At 43.7% G+C, this 22,214-nt stretch overlaps 1 protein-coding gene across 5 annotated transcripts in view; it reads left to right on the forward strand.

Moving 5' to 3' along the window:
• The first annotated feature begins 1,339 nt into the window (after positions 1–1,339).
• Positions 1,340–22,214, forward strand: part of Mmaa (metabolism of cobalamin associated A) — a 31,884-nt gene continuing 11,009 nt past the window's right edge. The window contains exons 1-3 of one of the 5 annotated variants that reach the window (XM_028892884.2): positions 1,340–1,378; positions 18,429–18,915; positions 20,712–20,834. In XM_028892884.2, the coding sequence (XP_028748717.1) occupies positions 18,477–18,915; positions 20,712–20,834 (562 nt within the window). In that variant the 5' untranslated portion in view covers positions 1,340–1,378; positions 18,429–18,476. Of the gene's footprint in view, positions 1,379–1,405; positions 1,720–16,415; positions 16,963–18,428; positions 18,916–20,711; positions 20,835–22,214 lie in introns of those variants that run through there. The other 4 variants (XM_028892885.2, XM_028892883.2, XM_037206147.1 and 1 more) reach the window with 4 other exon arrangements.

Below are 22,214 nucleotides of genomic sequence, written 5' to 3' on the forward strand. Positions count from 1 at the left end.
AAACAATCCTTTCAAAAAAGATCATTCCTGAGAATTCAAATTAATGTGTCTTCATGTTTAAAAATTTAAAATCCTTACTGCTACCCAAGATTGCTCAGTTGCCTTAAATATCTTTTTTTTTTTTTTTTTTTTGGTTGTTACTTTTTACGATACTGACATTTCTGAAGTCCAAATAAAACCAGTTTTAAATTTTTCTGCCTGGCATTTAACAATGAGATTCGGGCTAAACCATTTCAGAAGAATGTTGCACATAGGTGGAAATCTCACAGCCTCAAAGGCAGGTTCCAGTCCCCCACCTTCTCCTGCACTGGTTACAGGGACACGTCTGCTTCATGAAGCAACTATTAATATTTTCCAAAGGAGTGATATTCTGGAACTGCTGGGGAACTTTAAAAAGCAACATGCACTAAAGTAGCTTATAGTTTGCAGAATAAAAAACAGGTAAAGGCTAGGGATCAGTTTTTAAGTTAGCAAACTTCCTCACAAACTCATCTTTCATCAAAAAAAAGAAAAATAGTATGTAGATCACATGGATGTTACCTTGATTACAATATTAGAGAAACTTTCCTCTAAAAATCCTGGACTAGTACACACCGGCTGCTCCACCTGTTGCATCCTCTATGTTTAAAAAATTTTAAAATTAGTTACAGCAGGGAGCCATAGGCTACACCTTTAATCCCAGCATTTGGGAGGGGGCAGTTTGAGGCCAGCCTGGTCTACTTAGTGAGTTCAAGGACAGCCAGAGGCCCCGTCTCCAAAAACAAAACAAAACAAAAAAAACCGAAATTACTACTTCGTCCCAAGCAAGATAGAAGTAGGTGAGGTCCTTTCAAAGGAGAGCCTGCCCAACCCAGACGACTTTCTCGGTGAGCACAGGTCTCTCAATGTGGGGCATGTTACAAAATATTACGAATGGATCAGCTGTAAAGAGAAAATCCGTGGGTCTTTCAGCCACTCAAACCACGCCATTGTTCAGACTTGCACTTGGGCTGGAGGTGGAGCGGTCACCCCAACAAGTGGCCACGTGCGCTGCAAGCTGCGTCCGCGTCATCAGTGACGCGGGAGGCGGGGGCTTGGCCGCCGCAGTCCGGCAGGCCGGAGGCCCCTGCGGCAGCCGAGGCCAGGTCGCCACCGCGAGGGGAGGCGCCGAGGACCAGCGCGGCCAGCGCCGCCGACACTGCCCGCCTCCCGCCCAGGAGGACCACCCCTCCCGCGCATGCCCCGGCCGCCACGAGACAGACCGCCCAGCGGCGACGCGCCTGCGCCTGCGCCTGCGCGGGGCGTCACACTGCGCCTGCGTGCGGCGTGCGCGGAAGGGGCGGGCAGAATGGGAGGAGTGGGCGGAAGGGGCGGGGCGGCGCGGCGCGGCCTCGGGAGGGTGAGTGTGGGACCCCGTGCGCGCTGAGGCCGTGGTCGGGGCCGATTCGTCCTCCGCCCGGGGTCAGCCCCGCTGTCGGGGGCGCCCCCTGGAGGCTCGCGGGGGGCAGCGGAGGAGGATGTGACTGGATCGGGGCGGGGTGTGTGGAGGAAGGCCTCGGGGGACGGCACGCTCTTTCCTTACATAAGAAAGGCGGCGCCGACGCTGCAGTCCGTCTCGCGGCCGCAGGGAGGGAGATGGGGCCCGGAGGCTGCGCTGTGTCAGCCAGCCCCGCCTGGGCAAGGGAGCAGCAGACACCGAGGAGTGGCGTGAACACGGTTTCTCAGGAGAGTCACACCCCGGTATGAAGTAGGGTGCAGAGGAGGAGTCCCGAAGCGGTGTCTGGGTGGCCGAATACCGCCTGGACAGCGCCTGTGGATCTCTTCACAGAGGACGTGCCAACTGCAGATAGTGTTTCATATTTGAAAAGTGAAATACGGCCTAAGCCACAATAGCGGGAATAGAGTTCCTTACTGCCTGCCGCCTTTCTTAAGAATTGTGGCCCATGCATATATTTTGGAGAACAAAGAGACTATAAAAGTGTCTAAGCCGGTAGAAAACCAATTTCCAGCAGAAACAAAGCATTTGGGGGTTATGTATAATGTCCAGAATGTTCTTTGGCAAAGTATATACATTCAGGGAAATAGTATTTTTAAAAGGACGGTTCTTTTAAGGGTTTGTTTCCTATTAGGAGAAAATATAAACATGACGTTACGTAACCACGTAAGCATAAATCGGTGCTTAGAATAATTCGAAGGTGTTACCATCGGTTTAGAATGGATAGAGCTAGTGAATTACTGAAAATTGTCCCAACTAATTGGTGTCACGTGGGAAAAGTAAACACTTGATCTTCCTATATTGATTTAAAATCCTCATTGTCGTGGGTCTTTTACAGAGCTCAGGTACACCTTGTTAGTGATCTGTGCAGATTGTCACCTAAGTTAATATTCAGAATAGTTGGAATTACAGAATGGAAAAGATTCCCAAAAGCCGGGATCATCAGAAGAGGATTTCAGCAGCGAAGGAGAAATGTCCTAGAAGAGGAAAGATGTGACCTGTGGGTCAAATCTGGAAGTTGGAAAAGCAGGTGGTGGTTTGGAAGACAGCCTCCTTGGAGGAGGTCTGAAAGGAGATTGTGGGAAAGGTGTTCGCAGAACTGTGCTGCCAAGGGCATTGCATTTGTTCCCAGGGCGGCAGTTGTCAAACCCCAGGCTTCGGAACACATGCTGTGGGCCCCACCCTCAGTTTCTCATTCACAAAGCCTGGAGTGTGTCGGACAGCTCCCCAATCAAGACACTTGGGGAGTGACTTTGTGGCCGGGGTATAATGTGACACTGACCTAATATACTGAGTTTGTGTTCTTGCCATGGTAGTTACTGAAATTAAGAATATTCATTTGATCAGTTCCAAGAGAAATATCTGGAAAGATCGTGCTGCTAAGCAAACTCCTAATGGAAAAACAAAACAAAGCAGGTGTATCAGACTTTAAACAGAAAAATACATGTTTACAAGTATACTGTTTTCAAAAATCAATTAGCAGTCATTGTAATGGAGTCATGGACACATGCAACATTTGTGCATGTGTTCTTTGAGTCTGTGAACAGTAAGCTGTGGATACAAAGAGAACCACGGTCTACCCAAGACTGCAGTGGTGGTTTGAATAGGAATCACCCCCATAGGCTACATGTGTGAATGCTTGGCCCATAGGGAGTGGCACTGTAAGAGGTGTGGCCTTGGTGGAGGAAGTGTGTCACTGTAGGGGTGGGCTTTGAGGTCTCAGATGCTCAGGCTATGCCCAATGTAACACACAGTCTCCATCTGCTGCCTGTAGATCAAGATGGAGGACTCTCAGCTCCTCCAGTACCATGTCTGCCTCCACGCCACCATGCCCCACCATGATAATGGACTAAACCCTTGAACTGTAAACCAGCCTCAATTAAATGTTTTCTTTTATAGAGTTGCTATGCTCATGGTGTCTCTTCCCAGCAGTAGAAACCTAACTAAGACAACTGCCATCTTAAAAGTGACCACAGTGCATTGTGATGGGGGCTGTCAGAGAGGAGTGTGGTCCGTGAGTGATGGCGAGAGGCAGGAGGAGAGAGTGTGGTCCATGAGTGATGGCGAGAGGCAGGAGGAGTGAACTGGTGTCAAGAAAGCACTCAGTGGGAGTTCTGCAGAGGACACACTGGAGCTGGTCTTGGAAGCTGAGGAGGATTTTGTGAGATGATGAGGAAGAGGACATCCCATGTAGAAAGAAGATGGATGACAGCCACTCTATATAGAAGAGTGTAGCCTTCTCTGGGATCTTTGTGCAAATCAGAATGGTTATAGCAGGAAGTAAAAGCTGAGGGGAATGGAGTAAGTTGGAGAGGATGATAAAGAATTCATGAAGGAGTCTAAGATATCTATGTAATGACTGTCCTTCCTGGATGTACACTTCTGCTATCAGTAGTCATGCCTGTCCCGTATGTCAGTGCTTTCCAAGCTACATGGCCCTGTAGCTTCTCCGTAAGTGTTTACTGACCGAGTGGCACAGTCAGGAAAAAAAGCCCTTCTCTGTTTCTCCAGGTGAGGCAAGGGGAGCCTTTGTATGGTTTAAGGGGAGGAGTGTGCACATGAGATGCACGGCAGTGTGGAGGGTGAATAGATAACGGTGAGAGCCTGTGGTCTTCCAAACGTCACGTTTTCCCCATCTTCAGTCTGCGTTAGAGTGTATCACGTGTAAAAGGGCTAAGTGTCTTTGGGTGATATTTGTGTTCCTTGCTTGCACATGTGCGTGTGTGTTGTAAATATATTCCTTCTTATGGCATACAGAGTTTGAAGCCCATTGCATTAGAGAGATGTGGAGGATGGAAAGAAATAATAAATAAATCACATTTTTGAGGCAAGTAGATGTGAACTCAAAATGTTACTATCCATGTGAGCCTCTCTCAGGTCAGGTGTGTTCAGTTTTTGTCCCTGCTGGCCCTGTGGTGTCACAGGCCATTATGGTGGGAGCCTGTGGCAGAGGTGCTGCCTGCCCCTGGAGCTGGGAATGAAAAAGAGAAGACACTCGTAGGGCACAGCTTCCACAAGGCCCGCTTCCTCACGGCTCTGCTGCCCCAGTAGCTAGCATCAAGGGCTTAGAGTGAAGCCTCTCACACCTAGACCTTCAGTACGTTTAAGATCCAAGCAAGCATGGCAGGAAGTGATGACGTAGCCTATCGCAGTATCTGCGCCTACTTAGTATTTTTCATTGTATATTAAAACACTGCCATCCTGGCTTGTTAGGTCCGACAGTGCTTTGAAGGAAGCAACTGAATGCTGTAAATGCTGCAGAGTTCTGTGTTTTGGAAATGCTTAGCTTACAGATTGCAGGATGAAGCCTTACTGTCAGAAATCATGACAATTAACAGTTTGATTAACAGATATGATTATTGGCCACAGTCTTTGATGTCTGTCCTTCAAACAGCAGGCGGAGATGTTTAGTTCCATGAGCAAGTGAGAAGCCCCTTTGCTTATATAATTTTGCCAGTATAGTGGACAGATACTGCTAGAATGTCAGTAAAGTTCTAACTTGTTTCTCAGTTCTGCCTGGGACATGTATATTAAAGATAGAAACTCGTTCATTAGGCCAAGTTATATTCACTTTTAAGAAATATATTGGACCCTTTAAAATCAGTTTAATTAAATAATGAGTTATATAAGTTATGGATTTATTGGGTGTGACTTTTCTTTGAAATGAAATGTTTTAAAATGCTTAAATTTTAGTCTGTTCTGTACCTAACACATGATTGGAATTCATGCTGACTTTGTAATTTTGACAAAAATGAAAAAGGATAATATAAAGGATATTATACTTTCCCTTGAGGGCCCAGCATGCATATCTGTGTTTATGAAATCCCAGCACTGGTTGTGACGCCTTGTCCATTCCCCCTCATGGTGCTGAGCTCCTCACCTACACACCAGGATCTCCTATGTTGTGGTGCATGGATCAGTTAGGAAAGTACACACAGAACCTCATACATACTACACATGAAGTGAAGCAGAGCTGTTGATGTCTGCCATCCACATAGAGGTGGGGTGCAAAAAAAAATCATCTCTTAGAAACAGTCTGGTATCAGTAGAATCTGGGTAACTTTTTAGTTTATTGGGAGCGTATGAAAATGATGCCATTCTTTACTTAGTTCTTAGTTGTGTTTCACTTAAAGGACTTTTAAGATCCTTGTGGGGTCAAAGAACTGCCTGTAGAACAGACGGTAAGCTTATCATAGTTTTCCAAGAAAGATTGCCATTAAATTGTTGGAGGACATTGCATGCATGAAATACTCAATTAATAAAATATTATCTTAAAATTGTTTTAGGAAACTACTTTTTTATATGTTAAAAGAGGATATACTATTTTTATTAGACAATTTTTATTCATCTTGTTTAGAGAATTTGCTTGTGTTATGAATGGACATATTTCCATCTGGTCAAATCCTTATTGTGGGTTTGGTTCCTTATATATTGAATTTCTTCTTTGGAGATTTGGTTAGATGCCAAGGATGTCTTGACTGAAAGCAGGGCACTTGGAACAGGAGACTGTGTTTTGTCAGGTTCTCTGTGCGCACAGGTTTTATTGTTGGTCAGACTCTCCCCCATAGCATATTCAGTGGAGAACAGGTTGAGTCCCATTGATAAGTCTAAAAGAACAGTTTTGAAAGTGTGCCACGTGCAGGCACTACCCTAGAGCCTGAGGAGATAAAGACTAGATACTGTCCTCTCTATGGGAGGCTCATCAGCTGACAAGAGTGATGAGAACTGGTTCATAGATTTCAACACAATCAACAAGTACTGTATCGCAGATGTGAACCGAAGGTTGTGGAGCATTGACTAGCATGGCTAACTGTCTGGGAAGGTTGGGGAATGTGTCTCAGAGGGTGCTAGTTCAGCTCAAGAGACATATGTCAGTCAAACAAGTGTTTATGGCAGAATAGACATAATAGGGACCTGTAGGTAACACGTTTCAGAGTGTGGTTGTACTTCTAATCTCTGTATGAGTCTGATAAAAATCTGTGTAGAAGCATAGCTAAAACACTAACTGCCCTTTTCACCTTGCATGTAATTCTTTTAGCTACTTTCTTTTTTAGAAGATATGCTAATTTTATGTCTAATTTGAAAGTTGACATGCACATATATTGAATGTAACACTGAAGGTTACAATAAATAGTAAAAGTCTCATCAAGTTGATTCCCGGGTTAGGAAAGATCTAAATGAGGAATGGAGAGGTCACGGGTTATGGCAAAGATAATTAAATCATGAGTGGTTATTAGACATTTCTCATTTAAAAATCTAAATTCTAATCTTTAAAAAAAATTGCGGTTGCTATAGCAACTGTATTAGTTTTCTGTTGGTGTGACTATAGCAATTATCACACACTTAGTTCCTTAAGACAACACAGAATTATTTTCTTAATAATTAATTAATGTGTTGGGGAGGGTGCACATGCGCAGTCCAGCACGTGGAAGTCAGAGGGCAACTTAGTGGAGTTGGTTCTCTCCGTCCACCTTTGCTTGGGTGTTGGGGCTCAGACTCAGGTGACCAGGCTTGTGTAGCAAGCGCCTGTACCTGCTGAACTCTCTTGCTGGCCCAACAGATCTGTTGTCAAAAATGAGTGTGCTTGGTCATGGCGGGCATGGGTCAGAGTAGGCTAAAGTTAAGGTGTCCTTGATACTGTGGTCCATCCTCATCTCAGGGGAGTCTGCCTCTTTGGTTTTTCCCCAGCCTCTCCAGTCAGCCTTCACTGAGGGCTCTTGGTCCTCTACTCCACCCACAAAGCCAGCAAGTGTAGATTAGCCCTCATGCCATCAGACTGTGTTTTTTTTTCTGCCTCCCTCCTCATCTTAAAGGGCCTTGGTCATTCCACCGAGTCAACTTGGATTAAATAGACTATTTTTTTTTATCTTTAACTTAGCCAACTAGCACCTTGAATTCTATTAGCATACTTCAGTTACCCTTTGTAAAGTAATATAATATATTCAGAGTTGAGGAAGTCCAAGACAGGGATACTGTCAGAGATACTGTACACTATAACAACATGCCGCTTCTCTAAAATCATAAAAATGTGGTCTGCGAGCCGGGCAGTGGTGGCACACACCTTTAATCCCAGCACTTGGGAGGTAGAGGCAGGCAGATCTCAGTGAGTTCGAGACCATCCTGGTCTACAGAGTGAGTTCCAAGACAGCCCAGGGCCACATAGAAATACCCTGTCTGGGAGGGAAAAAATTCAATCTAGGACTGGGGAGATGGCTTAATAGATAAAGCACTTGACATCCAAGTGTGAGGACTGTCAGGTCCACAGTGCCCACTAAATGCCTGTCAGGTGTGGTGACAGACTGTAATCTCAGAAGGCAGACAGAGGGATCCCAAAGCAAACTAGCTAACTAAACTAGCCAAATCAGTGAACCAGTTCAAGTGAGAGACTACCTCAGTATACAAGGTGGAGAGCAATTAAGGAAAACTTCGGACAGCAACCCTAGCCTCCACACACATGTGACATATGCATGACTGGCCATACCCATATACACAAGCATGTGTCCCCCAACACACAGAAATAATAAAAAATAAAAATTGAATTTATTTTTTGTGGCTATATCTCCCCTCAACTCCTGGTTAGACCTCAAACCTCACCTCCCAGTCTTGAGCTTTCTATGGCTCAGATAGACCTTTCAGCTAGATCTTAACTGCTTCGTTTCCCATCCCATATCTTGTATAAAAACAGCTCCTTCAGAAGTCACATGGAATTTGATTCAGCACCACCTCCACTTGGTCCAAGCCTTCATCTCCCATCAGTACAATTACAATAATTTCCTCTCTTGTCTCGTCTCTGTTCTTACATCTCGTTCCTCAGTTCCTACTTTGGAGTTTTACATGGAATAGCCAGAGGTCCTTTTAATAATTATGTGTGATGAGTTTTTGTGCTGGTTTCACATCTCATCTGTCTATAAAGCCTTGTATTCAACTTGTCTTTAACTGTCTCTCCTGAATTTCCCCTGGCTCATTCAGATCTAGCTGCAGTAACTGACAGACAGATAGACTGACAGACAGATGATGGATTTTTCCCCTAATAACATAATGGCATCAGCCTTTTTTGGTGTTGCTGCATTCCCAGTACTAGACTAGAGCATGACGCGCAGTAAATGCTCAAACATGTTATTGGCTGAAAGCTATGTAATCTACTTGGTTTGGGGGTCCCCCTCTTCCCTGTCATTGTATTCCTTTGGGCTTGTTAGGTAACAAGAGTAGTCATGGTGAGACCTGTAAATATAAAAAGGACATATCTTAAATAGTTCTCATTTGTTTTTAGACCAAATGTGATTATTGTTTCATAGGATGTAGGACTAGATTTGATAGTAAGAATGTTCTGTGGCATGAGGGTACCTTCCTCTGTTCTCTAGCCTTTCTTCATTACAAAAATTCTTCTTACTCAATTTCAGAGATAGGCAGTTATGAATAACTATTTCCTTTTTGCCACAGGATATCTCTTTTGTACTAACATACTTCATTAAGAAAAATGTCAGAAAGAGCCCAAAGTCCTGGATTTTAGTCCTGGTCCCGTGACTAAGGACACTTCACTCATTCTTGATTTATCCTTCTGTTAATTGAGACCAACTGTCATCATAGTGTCTTCATGGAACTAGAGAATAAGATCAAGTGTTTGAAGATGGTTTATAAACTCTATGAAGTGCCAGGCAAGTGGAGAAGTAAGTTCAGATCAGCAGTCTCCTCTCTGTGATAGTTTTGATTGTTTTTAAAATTGCAGCATGCCAGATGTGTCAGCCTTGAGGATTCTAACAGGGACAGGAAGTTCTAGAATCTGCCTTCTGTTTTCTATCCCTTGATGGCCCAATCCGAGGCTCTTCTTCTCCTTTTCCTTGCTAGGGAGCCTTGCTCAGGTTTCTTACTCTGGATTCTGTGGTACCAGAGTCTCACCACTTACTTCTCACACTCTTCTAGATGTGTGTCCTACTCCTGCTGTAATATTACTACCATTCGTGCTAAGGTTGATTGTGTTGCCTCTGTGAAAGACTGTCATTTACCCATAACAACAGACAAAGGGGAGTTCTTTGGCTTCAGTTTTTGTCCTGGTTCAAACCTCATCTCCCATCACTAGTTCTGTATAGCCACACCTCTATTAAAAAATGTATACATTTAAGGCCTCAGCCAGGAAAACCTGCCTCATGCTTTAGCTTTTTCATTCTTTTAGACTTCAAGTAGCATTGACTACTTGAAGACTTGAACACCTCAGGAGTTAGCTCACCCCCAATCCCCTCCTCCGAAAAGGTATAGCCTCCCATGGAGAGGCAGCAAAGCCGGACACATTCAGTTGAGGCAGGTCCAAACCTCTCCCCCTGCATCAAGGCTGTGCAAGGTGTCCCACCACAGGCAATGGGCTCCAAAGAGCCAGTTAATGCACCATGGATAGATCCTGTTCCCACAGTCAGGGGCTCCTCAAACAGACCAAGCTACACAACTGTCTCACCCATGCAGAGGGTCTAGTCCAGTCCCATGCAGGCTCCACAGCTGTTCATGAGTTCCCACTAGCTTGGTTTGGTTGTATCTGTAAATTTCCCCATTATGATATTGATGCCCCTTGCTCATAGAATCCCTCTTCCCTCTCTTCTATTGGACTTCTGGAGGGCAGCCTGGTGCTTGGCCATGACTCTGAATCTGTTTCCATCAGTTACTGGGTGAAGGCTCTATGATGACAATTAGGGCATTCACCAATCTATCACTGGGGTAAGCCATCAGGCACCCCCCTCCACCACTGCTAGTAGTCTAAGCTGGGGCCATCCCTGTGGATTCCTGGAAACTTCCCTCACTCCAGGCTTCTCCCTATCCCCATGATGTCTTCCTCTATCACGATATCTCCCTCATTGCTCTCCCACTACGCCCCTGTTCAAACTTGACCATCCCATTCCCCCATCCCTACCCTTCATTACCTCCAGTTTGCTCATGTAAATCTCATCTATTTCCCCTTCCTAGAGAGATTCATGCGCCCCTCTTAGGGTCCTCCTTGTTACCTGGCTTCTCTGAAGCTATGGGGCTGTAGTCTGGTTATCCTTTGCTTTACTTCTAGCATCCACTTATGAGTGAGTACATACCATGTTTTTCTTTCTGAGTCTGGGTTACCTCACTTAGGATGATGTTATCTAGTTCATCCATTTGCCTGCAAATTTCATGATGTCATTGTTTTTTTACTGCTGAGTAGTACTCCATTGTATATATGTACCACATTTTCTTTATCCATTCTTTGGTTGAGGGGCATCTAGGTTGTTTCCAGGTTCTGGCTGTTACAAATAATGTGGCCATGAACATAGTTGAGCAAGTGTCCTTTTATGATTGAGCATTCCTTGGGTATATACCCAAGAGTGGTATCATTGGGTCTTGAGGTAGATTGGTTACCAATTTTCTGAGAAAATTTCCAAAGTGGCTGTACAAGTTTGCACTCTCACCAACAGTGGAGGAGTGTTCCCTTTGCTCTGCATCCTCTTCAACATAAACTGTCATCAGTGTTTTTGACCATAGCCATTCTAACAAGTGTAAGATGGTATCTCAGAGTTTTCATTTGCATTTTCCTGATGTCTAAGGATGTTAAGCAATTCCTTAAATGGCTTTCGGTCATTTGGGATTCTTCTTTTGAGAATTCTCTGTTTAGATCTGTAGCCCATTTTTTAAATTGGATTGTTTGGTATTTTGCTGTCTAGTTTTTGGAAATCAGCCCTCTGTCAAATGTGGGGTGGTAAAGATCTTTTCCATTCTGTAGGCTGTCCTTTTGTCTTATTTACTGTGTCCTTTGCCTTACAGAAGCTTCTCAGTTTCAGGAGGTCCCGTTTATTGATTGTTGCTCTTAGCGTTTGTGCTACTGATGTTATATTTAAGAACTGGTCTTCTGTGCCAATGCATTCAAAACTACTTCCTACTTTCTCTTCTGTCAGGTTCAGTGTAACTGGATTTCTATTGAGGTCTTTGATGCACTTGGACTTGAATTTTGTGCATGGCAATAGATATGGCTCTATTTGCAGTCTTCTACATGTTGACATCCAGTTATGCCAGCACCATTTATTGAAGATGCTTTCTTTTTTCTACTATTTCTTGGATTCTTTGTCAAAAATCAGGTGTTCATAGGTGTACAGATTAATGTCAGAGTCTTCAGTTCAATTCCATTGGTCCACTTGTCAGTTTTTATGCCAATACCTGTTTTTATTACTGTAGCTCTATAGTAGAGCTTGAGGTCAGGGATGGTGATGCCTCCAGAGGTTGCTTTATTATACAGGATTGTTTTGGCTATCCTGGGTTTTTTTGTTTTTCCATATGAAGCTGAGTATTGTTTTTTCGAGGTCTATGAAGAATCGTGTTGGGATTTTGATGGAGATTGCATTGAATCTGTAGATTGCTTTTGGTAAGATTGCCATTTTTATTATGTTGATTCTACCTATCCATGAGCATGGGAGATCTTTCCATTTTCTGATATCTTCTTCATTTTCTTTCTTCAAAGACTTAAAGTTCTTGTATACATGTCTTTCACTTGCTTAGAGCTACTCCAAGATATTTTATATTATTTGTGGCTAGTGTAAATGGTAATGTTTCTCTGATTTCTTTCTCAGCCCGTTTATCATTTATATATAGGAGGGCTACTGATTTTTTTGAGTTAATCTTTGTATCCTGCCACATTGCTGAAGGTGTTTATCAGCTGTAGGAGTTCCCTGGTAGATTTTTTGGGGTCACTTATGTATACTACCATATCATCTGCAAATAGTGAAAGTTTGCTTCTTCCTTTCCAGTGTATATCCCCTTGATCTCCTTTTGTTGTCTCTTTGCTCTAGCTAGAACTTCGAGTAATATATTGAATAGATATGGGGAGAGTGGACAACCTTGTCTTGTTCCTGATTTTAGTGGAATCACTTTGAGTTTCTCTCCCTTTAATTTGATGTTGGCTTGCTGTAAATTGCCTTTATTATGTTTAGGTACGTTCCCTGTACTCCTGATCTCTTCAAGGCCTTTATCTTGAAGGGGTGTTGGATTTTGTCAAAGGCTTTTTCAGCATCTAATGAGATGATCATGTGTTTTTTTTTTCTTTTAGTTTGTTTATATGGTGTCTTACATTGACAGATTTTTGTATGTTGAACCTTCCTTGCATCTCTGGGATGAAGCCTACTTGACCACGGTGAATGATTTTTTTGATGTGTTTTTGGATTCAGTTTGCCAGTATTTTATTGAGTATTTTTGTATCAATGTTCATGAGGGAAATTGGTGTATAATTCTCGTTCTTTGTTGCATCTTTGTGTAGTTTGGGTATCAGGGTAACTGCAGCCTCCTAAAAAGAGTTTGGCAGTATTCCTTCTGTTTTGATTGTGCTGAACAGTTTAAAGAGTCTTGGTATTAGCCCTTCTTTGAAATTCTAGTAGAATTGGTACTGAGAAGAAGGTATATTCCTTTGTGTTAGGGTGGAATGTTCCGTAGATATCTATTAAGTCCATTTGAGTCATAACATGTTAGATCCCTTACTTCTCTTATTTCTGTCTGGCAAACCTGTCTATTGGTGAGAGTGGGGTGTTGAAGTCTCCCACTACTAGTGTGTGGGGTTTGATGTGTGATTTAAGCTTTAGTAATGTTTCTTTTGCATATGTGGGAGCCCTTATATTTGGGACATAAATGTTCAGAATTGAAACTTCGTCTTGGTGGATTTTTCCTGTGATGAATATGTAATGTCCTTCCCAATCTCTTTTGATTGATTTTAGTTTGAAGTCTATTTTATTAGATATTAGGATAGCTACACCAGCTTGCTTCTTAAGTCCACTTGATTAGAAAGTCTTTTCCCACCCCTTTATTCTGAGGTATTATCTGTCTTTAAAATTGAGGTGTGTTGCTTGTATGCAGCAGAAGGATGGATCTTGTTTTTATATCCATTCTGTTAGCTTGTGTCTTTTTATAGGTGAGTTGAGACCGTTGATATTGATGGATATTAATGACCAGTTAATTCCTGTTATCTTTTGGTGATAGTATATGTATTTCCCTTCTTTGGGATTTGCTGCTGTGGGGTTATTGATTGCCTGTGTTTTTGTGGGTGCATCTAACTTCCTTAGGTTGAAGTTTTCCTTCTAGTGCTTTCTGGATTTATGGATAGGTATTTATGGATAGGTATTGTTTAAATCTGTTTTTGTCTTGGAATGTGTTATGCCTCCGTCTATGGTCATTGAAAGTTTTGCTGTGTATAATAGTCTGAGCTGGCATCCATGGTCTCTTAGTGCCTGCATTATGTCTGTCTGGGACCTTCTGGCTTTCAGAATCTCCATTGAGAAGTTGGGTGTTATTCTGATAGGTTTGCCTTTATAAGTCACTTGGCCCTTTTCCTTTGCTGCTTTTAATATTCTTTCTTTATTCAGTATATTTAGGGGTTTGATTGTTGTGTGGCGAGGGGACTTTTTTGGGGGAGTCTAGTCTATTTGGTGTTCTATAAACTTCTTGTATCTTCATAGGTATTTCCTTCTTTAAGTTGGGAAAATTTTCTTCTATGATTTTGTTGAATATATTTTCTGTGCATTTAAGTTGGTATTCTTCTCCTTCTTCTATCCCTATTATTCTTAGGTTTGGTCCTTTCATGGACCAAGAGTGGCCCCCTCAGAATCTGGATGCTTTGTGTTAGGATTTTTTTGGCTTTAGTATTTTCTTTGAATAACAAATCTATTCCCTCTATTGTATCCTCCACACCAGAGATTCTCTCTTCCATCTCTTGCATTCTGTTGGTTATACTTGCATCTGTGTTTCCTGTTCATTTACTCAGATTTTCCATTTCCAGCATTCTCTCTATGTCTTCTCCATTGTTTCTATTTCAATTTTCAGATCTTGAACTGTTTCCTTCACCTGTTTAATTGCTTTTTCTTGGTTTTCTCATCTTTCTTTAAAGGATTTATTGATTTCTTCCAATTTTTTGTTTGTCTTTTCCTCAATTTCTTTAAGGGAATTTTTCATTTCATCTTTAAAGGCCTCTATCATCTTCATAAAGTTATTTTTAAGGTTGCTTTTTTTTCTGTTTCTTTTACATTGTGATGATCAGGTCTTACTGTTGTAGAACCACTAGGTTCTGGTGGTGCCATATTGCTCTTTATGTTGTTGTATGTATTTTTGCACTGGCATCTACCCATCTCTTCCTCCAATAGGTGCAAGAGGTGCCTGTGTCTGAGGGGGCCACTCTTGGTCCAATTGGATCTCTTGGTTCAATCAGGGTTGGTGGCTTCTGTGTCTCAGGGAACCTCTCTTGGTCCTGTCAGAGCTCTTGGTCCTCTTGGTCTCATCAGCTGGTGGATTCTGTGTCTCAGGGAGCCTCTGAGGTCACAAGGGGACAGGTGGGTTTGGGACAGGGAGTGGGTCTGTAGATTGCAGGGTCGGGTCCAATGGGGGGTGTTGGTGGGGATGCCTGCCCGCAGGAGTCTTCCCTGCTGGCCTGCACCTAGGGCAGCAATGGGCAGGGGAAGGGGAGCACGGGTAGTGCCTCTGGGGCCTGGCTAGGAAAGGAGACGTTTACCTCTTGGTTCAATCAGAGCTGGCAGATTCTGTGTCTCAGGGAGCTGTTGAGGTCCCAGCAGGATAGGTGGGCTTGGGGCAGGGAGTGGGTCTTGTAGATTGCAGGATTTCTTCTGATGAGGGGTGTTGGTGGGGATGCAGGAGTCTTTCTTGCTGGCCTGCACCTTTTGGTCCAATCAGAGCTGGCAGATTCTGTCACAGCCAATGCTCTTAGCCATTGAGCCATCTCTCCAGCCCTAAAATATTTATTTTTTAATTACATGGTGTATGGGTATGTGCAAGTGAGTGCAGGTGCCCACTGAGGCCAGAAGAGGGCATCAGATCCCTTGTAGCTGGAATTGCAGTAGTACTGAGCTACCTGATGAACTACCTGATATGGGTGTTAGGAACTAGTTGGGTCCTTTGTATGAGCAGTATGTGCTCTTAACCATTGGTCATCTTTCTAGCCCCTACATTTTTGTTGTTGTTGTTTTAAGTATGTGAAGGGTAGTGATGGATACTTAATATTTTTTACACATTAAAAAAAAAAACTTGTCCTTTTATCAGGGTATTTGCGGTGAGACTGTGTCTCCTAGAAAAGTCAGAAGTTACACACATGAAGTCTCACCAACTTGATTGCCTAAATACGTGCTGAACAAAGACAACAACAATAGACATGCTGCAGTGGACGGGGAGTCCACAGGCCTTACCACATACGAAGAGCTATAGGCAGCTAAGGGATGCTGAGAGTGGGGAGATTGTCTTCCCAGGGTATCAGTGTCGAATGGTCAGCCCTCAAAATTACATGGAAGTAACAATGTAGACTGAATAGGTGATATTGAGGAAGATACGTGTGTGTGTGTGTGTGTGTGTGTGTGTGTGTGTGTGATGGATTTGAAAAAGAGCAAGGATGGGGTATATGGGGGGACTTGGAGTGAGGAAAGGGAAGGGGGAAATCATATAATTACATTATAATCTCAAAAATAAATTATCCTTTTAGAATAAGACTAATTTTATTTAAACAGAAGTTATAGTACCTTTGTATTAGTCATGATTCTGTAGAGTAATAGAACTTATAGAACAAATAGAATGAATATATATATATTATATCATATATATGACTTATTAGAATGGCTTACAGGCTGTGGTCCAGCTAGTCCAAAAGTAGCTGCCTATGAACAGAAGGTCCAAGCATCCAATAGTTGTTCAGTGCCCAAGGCTGGATCACTCATCTGGTCTTCAGGGCACACTGGAATCCTGAAGAAGTAGGCTCTAATGCCAGTTAAGGAATGGACTTGCCAGGGAGGTTAAAGCAAGCAGGCAAAGAAGGAAAGAGCTTCCTTCTTTCATGTCCTTACACAGACTGCCAGAGAAGGTGTGACCTAGATTAGAGGTGGGTCTTCCCACCTCAAAAGATCTGGATTAAATGTTTATCTTCCCATTTCAAATGATTTAATTAAGAAAAAAATCCCTCCCAGGTGTGCTCATTCATTTGGATTTTAGTTAATTCCAGATGTAGTCAAGTTGACAACCGAGAACAGCCATCACAACCTTCCTCAGAGAAAAATATTGTGGCCTTGGAAAATCAGAGCAGCTAATTTTACCAATGAAAACCCTTAACCATTCCTTCTTTTTGCCTAGTAGAATGTTTATTACTAACTATTTCATGATCATTGGCCTTGAAGTACCATTTAGAGAAAGGACCTCGGAGACATAGAGTACCTCAATGTGCTGCAAGGTCCAAGGAAACCAGCATGCACAAACAACCATAAACTCAACTGGGCAGGTGATGTCTACCTACAGATTCTAGCTGACCCCAGAAGTGGGGGTGTGACCTAGCATTACAGTGTTTACACATTGATACAATGACGACAAAGACTGATGCTGACCACTGCAGGCTTCTCCCAGGAACCACGTCATTTCATCCTTACAACTACCCTGCTCTGACCTAGTCTTTCCACTCCAGAGGAAGTGGGAACACAGAACGGTTAGGTGACCTACCCAAAGTCATGACAGCAAAAGTGAGTGGCCATGGCTCATAACTTTTGTCCCATTCTGACTCAACACACATGTCAACTTTCTTTAATATAGTGGGAAGTTGTGTAAAGCTGGAAAGGCTCTTCCCTAGTTCTGTGGTGGTTCAAACCATAGCATACTTACCTTCAGAGGCTGGCGTGGGTCTGGGAAGAGGCATTCTTAAGAAGCACTAGGTGCTTCTGACCATCTTTGAGATACACTGGTCTGGTTGCTACGCGGCCTACGCTATTTACTTCACATTAAGGCTTATTGTTGTTGATTGTGCACTTAGGCCAGATTATTCAGGGTGTCTCTCTGAGTATGTGCACACTCAAGTGCTGCACTCCTAATCACACTCCTTATGTAGAGAATGAATAGGAGGCCAGCAGCAGAGGGAATCTTCTGAGCAGATCTTTTGTGCACGCCTCAGAATCGGGTATGTTGACCTGAAGAAATCATTAAGATAAATGCAAGAAAGAAAATGGCAGAAAATATCTACTCTAATGAGATTTTGTAAACATTTTTACATTTATTTATCATTATTATTATGTGTGTGCGCGCACATTCATATGTATGCCATAGCACGTATTTAGAGGCAGGAACTCCTGGAACTCAGTTCTTTGTATTGTGGATCCCCGAGATGGACCACAGAGTGCTAGACTTATGGAGGAGCACTCTTACAAAGGCCTTGTGTTGGTTTTGTTTACAGGGCAATGTTAATGTAGATTGTATTTTACAATAAAGTAGTTTCACGTTTGGGGTTATTCTGAATTATTCTGGGTTATTCTAACTGTGGCCAAGGAAGGCAGCCTCTCCTAAGCTGTAGTGTCCTAGTTAGTTTTCTGTTACAGTGATAAACACCATGACCTAAAGCAGCTTGTCAAGGAAAAGGTTTATTTGGCTCACAGGTTTCAATCCATCATCAAGGGAAGTTAGGGTAGAACTCAAGCCAGTGTCCTGAAATGAGCAGAGACCATGGAGCAGGCTTTCTCAGCCCCCAGCCTGGATGTCTCGCTGTCCCAGTCTGGAGCTGGAGTCCTGCAGGATCCCTGGAGAGCGGCTGACCTTTGGTTTGTTTAAACCCAGAGGAAGTTGGCTCTGATACTGGTGAAGGTATAGTTCAGCAGCAGAGTAGATGAACTGGCCACTGAGAGTGAGGGCAAGCAGGCAGAAAGGAAAGCTTGCTTTTTCCTGTCTCTGTGGGCTGCCACCAGGAAGTGTGGCCCAGATTTAGGGTGGGCCTTCCTGCTTCAAATAAACTGATTAAGAAAATTTCTTACAGGCACGCCCGGCAGCCTGGGTTTTAATTGATTCCAGATGTAGTCAAGCTGACACCCAAGATTAGTTATCACATAAATTATCGAGAACCCTGATTATTCGTGTCTTAGAATGTAGGATAAACAGTCTCAGTTTTACTACTTAAGTGTTTTAATTATCTGTTGGACTCAAAAATATATTTTCTTCTTTCTAGGGAGTTCATAAATCACATTAAGTCAGAAAGTAGCCAGTTACAAACAAAATGAGTCTTCCCACGCTACTGCATCCTTACCAGCATCTCCTAAACAGCCTTAGAGTGCCTTCTCCACGGCTCCACTGCATCCTTCACTCAGGTCGGCATCCTGCATCCCGAACCCCAAGTGCACCTGCAGCCAAACCCCTTGGACACCAGCGTACTAAGTTGGTGCTGCTGTCTGGAGGCCTAAGGAGAGCATTATGTGCCCAGGCAACCTCGAAGGACCACACAGAAGGACTTTCTGATAAAGAACAAAGATTTGTGGATAAACTTTATACCGGTTTGGTCCGCGGGCAAAGAGCTTGCTTAGCGGAGGCCATAACTCTTGTGGAATCGACGCATGCGAGGAAGAAGGAGCTGGCTCAGGTGCTTCTTCAGAGGGTCCTGGCCCACCACCGAGAGCAGGAACGGCTCAACCAGGGGAAGCCCCTCACGTTTCGAGTAGGTCGGTTTTCTTCTTATGTTGCTCAGTGCAAATGGTTTTCTAAACTATCTTCTAAAATACATCCACCTTCTGTGAGGTCAGACGGAGATTTCTTTCCTTGAACATTTGGATAAAATTAAATACTTATATGAAGTATTAATCTTCATATATGGTAAAATTACCATGACCATTTGAAGCAAGCCTGTGTAGTCAGTAAGAATTCTGTTGTGGCAAGACTCTTGCAGTAGATTCCAGAACAGAAGTGCACCCAGAATGAGTTGTTAGTAGTGTGCTGCTCCTGGCAGTCCTCAGATGCTCATCTGGAGTGAGTTCTCCTGTTTTCCTGCCCTACCCGTCACAGTTGGAAATTGTTTCCTTGGTGTTTTGTTTTCTCCCTTGAAGACAAGTCCCACCTTTTCTCCTTTCCTTTTCTTTAGTCTTGCTGTGTCGCACAGGCTGACTTCTAAGCTGTCCTCCTGCCTCAGCCTCTGGAATGCTGGGATTCCAGGCATGTCCTAGGACTCTAGCTGCTCACTGCACTGAGATACTTTTCATTGAGCTTCTAGGGGTGGCTCTAACCTTCCAGCCATCTCTGTGCCGCAATTTGAAAGACGAGATCAGGAATGGATATGAATGTTTCAAAGACAGTTTCACACATAGGTCTCCAACCAGTCTTTGTACCTGTCCCTCCATTTCACATTTTTTCCTCAAAATGAGAGTCCCACACTGGTCTTGATAGTCTTTATGTGTTGTAGACAGATTAGCACACCCCCAAGGAGAGCACCCAGTGTGACAAAGTGTCTACTTACAGTAGACCTTAGAGAGCCCTTGAAGAGAGAAAAGTCTTAGTGTTTGCTTGGCAAGTCACACACACCTTCTCAGGGCCTTCTGGGTGCTGTACCTGATCTTTGTCCTGATACACTCCAGTCTTCAGTCATTTTATCATCATCGTAAATTAAAGCAACATGAATTTATTTAGCCCCTGGAAAGGTGTTTAAGACAGAAAGCTGCCGTGAGCTGTAGTAAGGACCTAAGCCTGCCGTACCCTGTCTGTACTCCTGAAGGTTGTTGAATGCCGTGTTTAATGTTCGGCATTGCATGGTGCGCCTCTCGTGCCTGCAGTGTGTGTCACACACCATATTAAACATTATCTCATTTAAACCCTAAGCCAACCTGCAAAGACTGCTATTGCAGCAGCTGCTGGCCGAGGAGGGTGCTGAGGCACTCGGAGGGCTTGAGTGCCACCGTACAGACCACAGCACTAGGGTGACAGCTCAGGGGTTACCCTTACCCGCCATGCTTGACTGAATTTCCATGTAGGGCCTTCCCTGCCTTTCTGAACACCAGGATTTTTTTTTTCAGATTTCCCTTTATTGGATATTTTCCTAGTTATGAGTGAGACAACAGAAAAATGTACAGAAAATCACTTTCTCAATTACTAGCAGTTTCTGGAGTCATGGATTGTTTTTCCAGTGGGCCGAAGTAGAAGTGGAATAATTACCCACTGTGATGCAAGGGTGGCGGGTGTACAAGGTCTACACACTGAAACACAAGCAGTGAAGTGTGTGTCCCTAAAGACCTGCACTACAGGGACGGGGAAGACACTTTGTAGTTGGTGAAAGCTGACTTTATAAACATGGACCTTGGAAGTGTTTTCGTCTGTCCCACTGTTACTTGGGAATTAGAGATGGGTTCTCCACTGACTGCGTGTTAAAATATGTCAGTGATGATTTTCATAAATTAGAGGAAACAGAAGGTAAATTAATGTTTTATTCATCAAAACTAGTCATGGTGCTGATTTCATTATTTCCCTATAGGATTGTCTGGGCCCCCTGGTGCAGGGAAATCAACCTTTATAGAGTATTTTGGAAAAATGCTGACTGACAGAGGGCACAGGTTATCTGTGCTAGCAGTGGACCCATCTTCTTGCACCAGTGGTGGTGAGTATGGCCAGCATTCTAACTGCACAGCTCATGGGCTCTGTTGCAGGCTAGTGGGAAGTGGCAGTTAGGTGACTGCTGTGGAAGATTATTCTAAGGGGTGTTACTTTTGTTTATGTTGCATTTGTTTAACTCTGTGAAGCTGTGTTACTGTGCCTGTCTGAAACATCTGATGGTCTGATAATGACCTGAACAGCCAATAGTGAGTCAGGAGGGAGGATAGGCAGGCGGGACTGGCAGGCAGAGAGAATAGATAGAAGGAGAAATGTGGGAGAAGAAAGGAGTAACCAGAGAAGGAGGAAAACATCAGGGGTCAGCCACACAGCCACACAGCTACACAGCAAGCCATGGAGTAAGAGTAAGATTTATAGAAGTAAGAGAATGGTAAAAGCCCAGAGGCAAAAGACAGATGGGTTAATTTAAGTTAAGGAAAACTAGCTAGAAGCAAGCCAAGCTAAGGCCAGACATTCATAATTAAGAACAAGCCTCTGTGTGTGATTTATTTGGGAGCTGGATGGCCGGCCCCCAAAAGAAAAAACAACCAACAATAAATGACCTCTGACTGCCATCTGAGTTTGACCTCATGAAAGGAACCATTCCTGTTCTGCAGAGTGAGGTGGTGTTGGTTATTCATGCCAACTCAGAAGGCAGAGATGGCTTTCTCTGTTTAAAAAAAAAAAAAAGGCCCCACCCCCGGAGACCTCCAGCTGCCAGGCTCCACCCCTAGACTACTTTGGTTGCCAGAGCTGACCCCTCCCCAACCCGGGGAGCTCCAATGGCTAGGACCGACCCACAGACTTCTCTAACAGCCCTAATGGCTTTTTTTTTTTTTTTTTGGTTTTTCGAGACAGGGTTTCTCTGTGTAGCTTTGCGCCTTTCCTGGGACTCACTTGGTAGCCCAGGCTGGCCTCGAACTCACAGAGATCCGCCTGGCTCTGCCTCCCGAGTGCTGGGATTAAAGGCGTGCGCCACCACCGCCTGGCTTTTTTTTTTTTTTCCTAATGGCTTTAAAGGCTGTTCCTAGCACTCCCACCCAGGGACCAGGCCCCACCCTACAGAAAAAAAAAATCCCACCCATCCCTAATCTCGCCCCATAATCCCTCCAATCCCAGGCCACTCGAAAGCTCCCCTGACCCCGAAGCCCTATATAACTCTGTCTTCTGTTCAGCTCTCTGGAGCAGAGGCAGCCACCCTCCTGGGTTTTTCCCTCCTAATAAATCTTGTGTGAGGTTTGTTGTGTGGTGTGACTTTGTGGTATTCTTTGGCTCCTGACTGCCAGGATGCCTTTCTGGTCTAAGCTGTAACACAAGTGACAACTCTGGGAGTTAGTGAGGAAGTCCTGACTCCACAGAGCAGGTCAGCTGGTGGGTAGCTCAAGCA

This window comes from Peromyscus leucopus, chromosome 5 (genome assembly GCF_004664715.2).
Source record: "Peromyscus leucopus breed LL Stock chromosome 5, UCI_PerLeu_2.1, whole genome shotgun sequence".
Taxonomy (NCBI): Eukaryota; Metazoa; Chordata; class Mammalia; order Rodentia; family Cricetidae; genus Peromyscus; species Peromyscus leucopus.